This window comes from Salarias fasciatus, chromosome 5 (assembly GCF_902148845.1).
Source record: "Salarias fasciatus chromosome 5, fSalaFa1.1, whole genome shotgun sequence".
In the NCBI taxonomy this organism is placed as follows: domain Eukaryota; kingdom Metazoa; phylum Chordata; class Actinopteri; order Blenniiformes; family Blenniidae; genus Salarias; species Salarias fasciatus.
Window position 1 is genome coordinate 13,907,581 of NC_043749.1, and position 11,165 is coordinate 13,918,745.

Below are 11,165 nucleotides of genomic sequence, written 5' to 3' on the forward strand. Positions count from 1 at the left end.
ATAAGGATCTTAGTCACACAAGGGTCATGTCACATTCCTACAGACAATGAATGAGGCAACCTTATCTTTACATATTTATTACATTCATATACTGAACTTGTTTGTCTCTGTGCCTTCAGACAAACAACACACTATCGAAGAAGTTATTTTTTTCCCCCGTAGCTCTTATTATTGGCCCTTCATGACATGTATGTTTTATTCTGTAGTAGCGCTTATTGTTGTGTCATGACAGCTTTCTGCAGACAATGCTTTTACTGTGAAAGTCCCGGAGCGGAAGTCGGCCGCAGGAAGGACGCTTGCTGTCGCCTCGTGTGTGACAGGTTGGTTCCACAGTTAGCCGCATTCATTCATAAAACCCTGTATTTGTCTGTGACACGTGCACCGGGGGCTCAGTGCGTAAATACCCATCGAAATGTGGAAGCTGCTCGGTTTAAAAGCCGAATAATGAGCTGACGCCGCGCTGTCAACAACTTTTTGGCTCCTTCAAGCTAACGTTAGCATCACTGCGGGAGAAGTGTTTATGCACAGTGTCCAAACACACAACGTGTAGACATGTTTGATACGCAGAACTGACCGTTTGAATACTCTCTCCAGGTGAGCTGCAGAGCCGACTCGCCCGGTACCCGGTCCCCTCCGTCCTCAGCCCGCACACACAGCATGTCTTCCCCCGGGGAGGAAGCTGCAGAGCCGGGTACATGTGCTCCTGTCGAGCTGGAGGCCATCGGGGAAGAAATCATCTCTGTGACCATCGGAGCCACCGTGCCAACGGGGTTCGAACACACCGCAGCAGAGGAGGTGAAGGAGAAGATCGGGGTAGATGCACGAGTCAGCAAAGACCGCGGCCGCATTTACTTCCCAATAACTACTGACAAGCTTTTCCAGGTGAGGAAGTACCTACTGCATAATGATGTGGAATCCAGGGACAGAGTTTCCACTAAACCCTCATCAAACTTTCTTTTGTATCTGCAGGTCCATCTTCTGAGGTCTGTCGACAACCTGTTTGTTGTGGTTGAGGAATATGATCATTACCAGTTCAAAGATTCAAAGGTACCAGGCTCACAGCATTGTGGCTGACTGACCTGATTTCATCTAGAATCTACACAGTGCATGACAAATACATTTTTATCTCGATCAGCATTCACAATACACTGACTGAACATTTTATTAACTTAATTGAAATAATTAATCAAGTGGCAACTCTAAATATTTCTTGCATAGTGGCCACAGAGCAGACATTTGAGACACAAAACACTAAGAACAACCAAGTCAGCTAATTTTCCTGGTTCTGAGAGAGGAGCACGTGACTGGAGGGGGAAAAAACTCACAGCAACAAGAGAATTATGAAGAAAAACAAAGCTCAAAGACATTAACACCAATTTCTCAAGTTTTTCTATGTATTACAATTCATATTATTGAAATACTCTTAATGTTATGATGACACCGATTGACAGTGTTATCGCATGTTGACCTGTGTGGACATCTTCCATATAAACCAACTTAGCTAGAGAATGAAGGTGAGCTAACTGGTGTTCTTTCTTCACTGCCGTCACATCACAACAACTCTGTTGTCTATGTGGGGAAAAATTCCACTCTGGTAGTGACTCTGCAACCTGCTGTTGTTGTATTGATTGTCATTGTAGTTATGGAGACTACTGATGATAATCCAAAGATGACAGGCGATCAGTCAGAAATACATGTTCTCTAATGACTTTTGGTTTGTACAGGAGGAGACGCTGGCGGAGTTACAGCAGCTTGCCTCCAAACTCCCCTGGACGAGCGCCCTTCAGGTCTGGAAGCAAAATCGAGCCCTGAAGAAGAAAAAAGGCCATCGCCGAGGAGGGAAAGCAAAACCCAACGGTGAGGCCAGTGATTCAGCCGTCGCCGACGCTGCGGAGCAGGAACAGGAACAACCTCAGGCGGTGGCTGCTGACGAAGGCCTCACGAAGACGGAGAGCGCGCCTGAATCCGGTGCCTGTGAACAGGACTCAGAGAAGGCAGCCCCCGAGGCCAAGCCCATCAAGTTCCGGGTGACATGCAACAGGGCCGGCGACAAACACAGCTTTTCCTCCAATGAGGCGGCCAGAGACTTTGGCGGAGCCGTGCAGGAATTTTTCCAGTGGAAAGCAGACATGACGAAGTTTGACATCGAGGTAGGCGTGCTTTTCAGAAGAAACTGATGTCATGTTAATAACATCGCACCTGCCAAAAACAACTCTGGACGTCCAGATAATCTTGCAAAGTGTAATCAGATATTTTTTTAAAGGGTGTCGAAAAAAAGCAAAGAATAATAACCCCATTGAGTCCCTTTTTCCATTAAGACAACACCTTCATCTTGCATGTGATTGTTTGAAATATACCTCAAAGTGAAAGAGGGATAAAGAGTCATAGTGATGTGAATGTTGATAAAGTAATACACTTTGAACTTCTAATTATTTCCAAGTGATTACACTAAAACTGAATGATGCATCTTCTATCACAGTATGAGTCTGAAATGAATCATTCTTCAAATTAAGAACCAAAAGCAACCTGGATGGACTTTATATGAAGAACTTTTCAGTTTCATTCCTTATAGTTTTTGCATATAAGCCATAAATATCACTTATCATTCAGTTTAATATATATCAGTGAAAGCGAAAGCATTTTTAAAAAAATAATTTATATTCTGTCGTTCTGTCAGCAGGTTGGTTTGAAAATGAGTTGCAGGATTCATTAATAGTTGATATCTCATGACATTCTGCTGCTCCTGCAGGTCCTGCTGAACATACATAATGAAGAGGTGGTGATTGGTATTGCTCTCACCGAGGAGAGTCTGCACAGGAGAAACATCAGTCACTTTGGACCCACCACCCTGCGCTCCACCCTGTGCTATGGCATGCTCAGGTAACTCCCAAACCCTCTTCTTCACTTCCACCATTCGATCCTGTTGAATTCATAAATTTGAGGTTCCATTGTGTTTTCTGTCACAAATATCTGTCCCAGTTATCCCAGCAAATCTCTGCAGCAAGATTCTAAACCTCTGTATCGTCACAAAACAACTCTCATATTAGTTTTTCTCATTCTATGAGGCCTATTCATCTTTTAAAAATCTCAACAATTACAGTCTGTCGTATCGATGGATTTGTAAAGTTGTTCTTAACAGGGGAAATGTTCACTGGCATGCTTGCTTTAACCAGACAGATCTTGTTTCCCTTTTCTTGGGAAGTATGGTGGTACTTAGCAGGAAGTCTATCGGATGAGGGACTTCAGGAAAAAAAAGAGCTTTGACTCACACTTCCAGAGAACAGAAGTAGAAATACCTCCTCAGCAGTGGCGTGAGCTCAGGTGAGACGCTCCTTCACCTGTTACCATGCAAATAATAGACTGAAACTAGAAATTGATTTCCCACCTCACTGAATTATAAAACCTGTCCCTTACATTTTTTAAGTCTTTGGATGGTTATAGCTGATGTTTATTCACCCAATGTCTCACAAACATTACACAGATATGATGAGTTATTTCAGTGGCTGATTGTCTGAAAGATTGAGATTTGATTTAGGGTGATAGTTTGTGTTTCGTTTTCATTTTAGTAGCATTTAATGAACTTCAAATCCGGGCTGGAGAAATATTGCAAGGAAAACAAAATACCATTTCAGCTCCAGCTTCTAAACATAGCTTCAGTTATAGTTATTTGTGGCTGTCTAAACTGTCACGATCCTGTGCTTCTGATGTGGACATGCAGGTTCAGAGAGGATTTCTGCCTGTATGTTTGTGTTTCATTACAGTGTTGCTGAGGAGCAGCATAAATTCCCCCTGCTTTAATGCAGAAGACTCTTCGAGAATGCTGGTTGTTTGTATTTGTGTGGTTTGGCAGATAAGAGCACTTCACCAGAGTTCATGTCAAGTTGCAGAAATACACACGTCCTTCACTCAAGTAGAAATACAAATAGTTACATAAAAAGAGATGCCAATGAAATAAAAGGAAATATTCAACTTCTTTGCAGCGTTAACAAGGGATAAAGCAAATTTTGCACTGCACTTCGGTGGTATGAAGACTCAGGTTCAAATCACAGGTTTCTCCCAACGGTGGGCAAGCACCTTGAATGACAGTCGTGATGTGTTTTAAACTGTTATTATTATTGAGTTCTATGGAATTAGTGCACTCACAGGGTTGTGACTTTCTGGTTGCTCTGACTGAACCTTCAGATTCATCTGTATGTTGGCAGCAGTATTGTCAGATACCTGGAGCCTCACCTACGTTCAAACGTTATTTTGACAATCAAAGTAATAATAACGCCAAGAGGATTTGAAAGCAGTCATTGGCTGAGATCAGACGCTATTTTTAACTCTGTCAGTGATGTGAACAATTGGCTCCAACACCGCTGAGTCATTGCATGAATAGGCCGCTCAGACGGAGTGTACGTAAACACAGCGATAGCTGCACCTCTGAAAACGTCACGTCGATCTCAAACTCCTCCTGTCACGCCTTGGTAAGGTTAAACTTTTCAAAACACTCAGAGGTTCAGTCAGCATTTGTCCAGGAGGAACATTGGTGGTTTAATGGTGTGGTGTGTTTCGATGGCGCACAACCACGCTGACGTTTGGTGAAAGATGCAGTCAGTCCCACTGCAGCGTGCCAGCAGGCTGGCGGCCGCCAAGAGGGGGAGGCGCCGGGCTGCTGTGCTGTCAGTGGTCATTCCACACATTACTGAGTTTTCTGTTTGTTGCATTGGCAAAATTTCACATATCATTAGACCTGAGCGTCCAGTCCGGTCCGCTAAAGAACAGCAAGCAAGAGTCAACAGCTCATCTTAGAAATGTCTGTTTTAACGGCAGTTTGAAATGAAGGGAAATAACCAGGCTCTCCAGTGGTAAGAGATTAATTGCCAAGAAGCATTTCAATACACCAAAGAAATGATCTTTTTTTTTTTTTTTTGTTTTTGTTTTTGCCAGAGAGCAACATTGCAGCAAAAAGTAAATATGGAGTTTTTAAAAGAGATCAACCAGACAGTGCAGTGTTCTCACAGTGTGTATGAATTAGAGCCACGCTCGCGTGAGCGTGCTTTCACATGTCGAGACCAATGAAACTAACCTGGATGCATCATTACAGTGATGTCAGTGTCAGCGCCGCGGAAAGGGAAAACGGCGCACGTGATGTGAAGGAGGCAGCTGTTTACTGACATCATGTTGCTTGAAGGTTATTGTCACGGTGTGTTTACTGTCAACAGGTTGTGTAAACCGCAGCCGTCTGATATCATACTTGATCCCATGTGTGGGACTGGAGCCATACCACTGGAGGTGAGACTGGATCCATTCATCCGTTCACTCATTCAAACACTCAACTTCATAATGTGTTGAGAATACAACTTAAATATAACATAGCTATAGTACAATCTGCACAACTGCCGGACCCTACAGGCAGCAGGTCATCTGGGGAATGCACAAAGGTCGCAGAGTTCAGACCTCACCTGATCTGCTTGTTCCTGTAAACATGTATTTTCTCTTGACATCTCCAGTAATCGCTGCCAAAAATCTCATGTGTGCTTGTTTAAAGTAATCGCTCCTCTGCTGGCCTGTAATTACAACATCAGGCTACCAGAAAGTCAACATTTTTTTGAGAAGTTTCAGCAGCACCAAAGCTTGTAATGTATCAGTGAGGCTTCACCGTCCTGCTGAACTGAAGATATGTAGCCTGAATGCTGCTGCAGCAGGAAATGACCCAAGTAATGAAACGCAGCACGTTAGAAATGAACTGATGATCAGAAGAGCTAATATTAATTCTGTTTATCCTCTCCAGGGCGCCATCGAATTCAACAGCTCCTTCTACATTGCCGGTGACAACAACGACATGGCGGTGAACCGCACGGTCAATAACGTGTGTCACATCCAGAAGCGGAGAGCAGACAAGGGCAGGTGAGAGCGGCCAGCCGGCGAGGAGCCGGTCTCCATGCTGCCGATGGCCATCGTGATGAAGTTAACGCTTTGGGTCTGAAACAGCACACCTGGACTGCCGATTGACACCGTGCAGTGGGATCTGTGCAAGTTACCCATGAGGACGAGCTCCGTCGACATCATTATCACCGACATGCCGTTCGGAAAGAGGTAAAGCAGCAACGCTGATCGACTCCATGGATCCACTGAATTCTGATATATTGTAAATTTCGCTGGTATAAATGGACTTTAATTCCAGTGAGAATATTCACAGTAATGTTTCTCTGTGCTGGTCCAGTGTTGGGCTGCTGACCTGTCCTGAGTGTACTCTGCTTTCACTCACAGTCAGCCGTGATCAACTCCTGAATTCACCGAGACATCCTGGGAGAGAAATATAGACCACGAGTTACTTTCATGATCACATGTGGAACTAGGAAAGCAAAATACCGGTCTACCTGGAGAAATAAGGATAATTTGATACTATCTTGAATCTTGGCATAAGCTGATATATTGAAAGCCGTTCAATGTTCGTCTTTTTGAACCAAAGATAATCAAAAATTTGAGTACATTTGAACAGTTTTCATGACCATGTGGATTATTCCTTGGATTAGACTCTTTTTAACATGAACTCTGTGATTTAGTTTTTTTTTTTTGTGTGTGTGTGTGTGTGTGTGTGTGTGTGTGTGTGTGTGTGTGTGTGTGTGTGTGTGTGTCATTGTTTGAAGAATGGGCTCCAGGAAGAAGAACTGGGACCTGTATCCGTCATGCCTCAGAGAAATGGCCCGTGTGTGCAGACCAGGCTCAGGGAAGGCCGTCCTCTTGACGCAGGACAAGAAATGTTTTTCCAAGGTAATCCCCGTTGTGCAAGCGGATACCAGGAACTTAAATCTGATATCCCAGACTTTTACCTGGAAAAATAAGGCTTCACAACAGGCAGAGAAAAAAATCACAGGGAGTGTGAGTCCATGCCTGTCGTCTTTCAGGAAAGGTGTATAAGCGGGATCTTATTTCATATAAATATTCATCTGAATTTTACAGTTTCGGGCGGCCTACACACACGAGAGGCGGCAAAACTCCCTTTCTGGAAAACAGTCACAGTTCACAGTTGAACAAATCTCAAACTAACAAAACATGTTCATCCTGAAGTCAGAATGACACAGAAACAAAGTGAAGTCCAGGTCATTCAGTTTGAAAAGGCACACCAGTGCTTTGGAGAATTAACTCCAGTCTTATATATTCATCATAAAAAGCAATGTTTGATCAGCACTTTTAAAAATCAGTATTGCTTTCCTTGAAATGAGGAACACGTAGACGCTGCTTCTCGCCACTTCACTGCAGCACGGCTGCACCACACCGCCTCACACTCTCCACTGACGTTTCTGCACACGTCCTGCGCACGGCACAGGCAGCACGGCCATAAAGACACTCGCTACACTCCACCCAAGTTCAGTGTCACAGGTTTGATTTGGCACCATTTCTCATTTATTGTTCTACTTTCCACACGCCTTATAAAGTGCGACAGGGCGGCGTCTCCGGGCTGAACAGAGCACGGCGCTGTGTATAAATATGCAGCCTGTTGCCATGGAGTAAGTCTAAAAAAATGTCAGTTTGTTCCCAGTTGTGGCCAGTCAGTAGTAATTGGTAGCGTGTGACTCGCTGACGACATTTAATACAAAAAAAATGAAATGTGTCAGCCACGAAAAAAGATTTTATTGCAAATGATGGACTGTGACATGTCCAGGGTGGCGACTGGGTTTCTTTCATGTCCCTTGTTGCTGATAGATATTAAAAACCAGACAAAAAGTCGTGTCAGACCTTTTATGAGTCTGATTTCAACATCTGCGGCTGCTAACAGCAGCAGCAGGAAGCGCTAAAGGAAGTCGGTCACCAGGTAACAAGGACACCAGTTAATTTGAAACACCATATTCACGGCTTTATAAAGGTTTTAGTAATGGAACACACACGCATGCGCACACACACAGCAAAAAAATGCTTAGTTAAAGGACATGTAGCAGCATTTTGAAGCTGTTTTCTGGGGACAACGTGCACGGTCAGCCGCAATGTAATGTGTATCAGAAAAACATCTGTTTAATCTTTGCCAATAAACAAATTAAAGAACCACATGAGAACTTAAAACTGACAGCCCCCCCCCCCGACAACTGTTCCGGCAAGTGGTACTCAAAAAATTTCACCACGGTTGGCAGGTCTGCAAATGTGAATACATAGAAATAGATAAAACTACGAAACATGAAACAAGAAATATCGTGAAATTAAGAGGACATTATAACAGCTTTCCCAAAGAGTGCAGGACAAATTGAACAAGAAAGATTAGTAAAAAGTTTTTGTTTGTTTTGTTTTTTTGTGTTAACATGAATCACATGATAATCCAGCAGAAATATGAGAACACAGACCAGAGTTAAATTCTGAAATGCCACAAAATAAAGGATGTGAGAAACAGGAACTCGATCAGAAAAACTAATATTGCATCAAGTGTTGCTGATTGGAGTACTGATGTCTACAGTCTCCTTTGAGTCACAACAGTGATTTGAATATTGATTTTCTATTGGCTAACATGATGCGTGTGAGGTAATCTCACACACTACTCAAAAAGCTGGGGATATTCAGCTTTTGAGTGGAATCTCAGGATGAAGCTAAAATGATGTGACCTTCTCTAAATGGTTGAAAGCACATGTCCAACTGTTCAGTGTTTGTGCTTTTTTTTTTTTTTGTGAAAAATTCACAACAGGTCTTTGATCCACGAATCGACTGATAAATTACTTGATTCCATTAGAATTGGTATTTAAACAGCCCCCTTAATCCCCTTATTTTGACATCATGAGATCAAGACGGCGCCCAACAATTGATCAACGGTATCTCGCCGTCGCGAGGCCTCAACCAGGACGCTCTCAGACGGAAGCGTCCGCTGAGCTCAGAGTGTCGTCAGCAGGTTGAACAGAAATGCAGAGCGACTGGAAGAGTAACAGAAAGACAGAGGTGGACGACCTTTGTCCACATCCCACACTGATGACTGCTTAATTGTCAATTAGTCGACTTGTAAACAAGATGAGATGTTATCAAGTGTAAGTGACGCTCAGGAGCACATGACAAGTTATTGAGACATTGGTGTTTTTTCTCGCACAGAACTTGGCGTTTATTGTAAAAAGGAAATCTTTAAATAAGGAAACCACAGTTGCTTGTTTCTACTTCAATGCCCTACTTTCGTGATTAAATAAATGCAGCTTGAACTTTTTACGTTTTCCATAAACTTTAGCTCGAAAGCCAAGTAACCCTTGTTGTGAAGTAGTGTAGATCAGTTTGAGACTCGTCTTTATGCTATTGTGGAAATAATAACGTGCTGGTGTGAGGCAGATGTAATATTTATTATAGATGTTCCTTTAATTTATTCTTCTGTTCACTTTTAATTACCTAGAAAAACAAAGCGCAGTAAAAACAAATGCGAAGGTTTAGCTTTTCAGACATGTTTATAAACCAGATCTTTTAATAGTGTTAATCTGAACGTTATCATTTGTCATCAATCCACATAAAATAGTTTCTCAAGCAAAGACATAAGTTGAAGCGGACATTTATGTTTCTGTCCGTTGTTAACTATTTGTAAGTTTGACCTGATGATGGCGCCAGATTAAAAGTCCGACCACCAGACCACAGTCATAGGGTTTCCCCCCTTCAGGGTGCAGACGGTCTGTGGAAAATCCATCAGTCTGCTCGATAGTCGCTGGGATATTTAGCTGAAGTGGTGAACTGCCCGACTGAACTTTCGACCTTTTTGTCCGGCTCACAAAGACGCTGATGTGAGGGTGTGCTGCCAAGTTAAATCCAAAAATATGAATACATATTATAAAAAAGTGTTACCTAGTTATACAGTAGTGGTGTGGATGTGAAGACTGGTGTCCAGGATGCAACAAAAACAAATAAATAGTTTGAAATATTTCTGTTTTTTTTCCATGGCTCTCCATACAAACTGATGAGATGGACTGGAGTCAATGTTTTTTTTTTTTTTTTGCAGTTGCGTAATGTTGATCTTGTGTAAAAGTGGGATTTTTATATGTTTATGTGACTCTATGTAAACTTTAAACAACCTCGTCTGGCTCTTTTTCTTAATAGCTTCTTGCATGCTACATCAGTTCATCCTGAAATGATCTCTAAATAGCCTCTCAGCGGTCTGACTAATGCAAGTTTAATTCCCATCAGTCACTGCATCACGGAAAAAGACTTTTCCAGGCCGTATTTTGTTTAAGAAAAGATCATGTTTAACATAAAACACATGCCTCTCTCGTTAGTTTGCCTTTATAAGATTGATGTCGTCTCCAGGCCATCTCCAGGATGGGGGGACTGTGGAGGAAGCTGCACACTGTTTGGGTCAACGTTGGGGGTTTACATGCCGGAGTCTACCTCCTCAAGCGGACCGGAGCCGCGATCGGCCAGACTCCAGAAGACGTCCGTGAACCACGAGGGACGGTGAACGCACAAGGGGACGACTTGGACAATAGCGAGGCGTCTTAATTTAGATGCACATTTAAGTTCCGATTATTAAAATAAAGGGCCAATATTTGATTTATATTGTCTCTCCAAAGTTAGCTGTTTTTAAAGAGGTTCTCTCTTCAGGCATGCCAAGCAGTTTTTGTGTATTTTATTCTTTTTTTTTTGTTTGTTTTTTGTTACAAACTGTAAAAAGACTGTCTTGTTTATCCGGTTAATGTTTCTCACACTGTTCCTTTGTGCCACGGTTGTTCAGAAACCTGCTGAAGGTCGTCTCATTGATTCGTTTTCGCTTCATGTGAGCTGCAGGCTGTTCAATAAAGGTTCAGTAACGAAATCATCCAACTATGTTTGTCTCATTGTTTCGCTGAATATTACTTGTGATTGAAGTAGACATTAATACGGAGAAAGGCTCTTAGAAAATTGGATTAATGTCATGAAAGTGCCATCAGCTTATTAGACAGGTTTTCAATCTGGGGTATGAAAAGCAATAAACTTTTCAATCTTCTAAAATTGTATCACAGTTTCTTAAGTAAAGAACAACAGGATTGGAATTGTTATATATGCCTCCGGCTCATTGACAAGGGAAGAGTAATATATCTGGATATGAAATGATCACATAGGAAGAGGTGCAAGCACTTAATGTAACTTCTCATATCAATGCTGGTCAGAATGTATTCATCTTTATGTGATTTTATCCTCTTCAATTTGTCAAAGATGAATGAAAATCAATCTTGATGAATAACCAACATTGACTGCTA

General features: G+C 42.3%; 1 protein-coding gene across 1 annotated transcript; it reads left to right on the forward strand.

Moving 5' to 3' along the window:
- The first annotated feature begins 276 nt into the window (after nucleotides 1-276).
- Nucleotides 277-10,694, forward strand: thumpd3 (THUMP domain containing 3). Its single transcript, XM_030092552.1, has 10 exons — nucleotides 277-320; nucleotides 595-882; nucleotides 970-1,047; nucleotides 1,725-2,150; nucleotides 2,750-2,880; nucleotides 5,205-5,274; nucleotides 5,774-5,889; nucleotides 5,974-6,078; nucleotides 6,633-6,756; nucleotides 10,237-10,694. The coding sequence occupies exons 2-10, from the start codon at nucleotides 658-660 to the stop codon at nucleotides 10,426-10,428; spliced, it is 1,467 nt and encodes a 488-aa protein (XP_029948412.1). The 5' UTR covers nucleotides 277-320; nucleotides 595-657; the 3' UTR covers nucleotides 10,429-10,694.
- The last annotated feature ends 471 nt before the right edge of the window (nucleotides 10,695-11,165 follow it).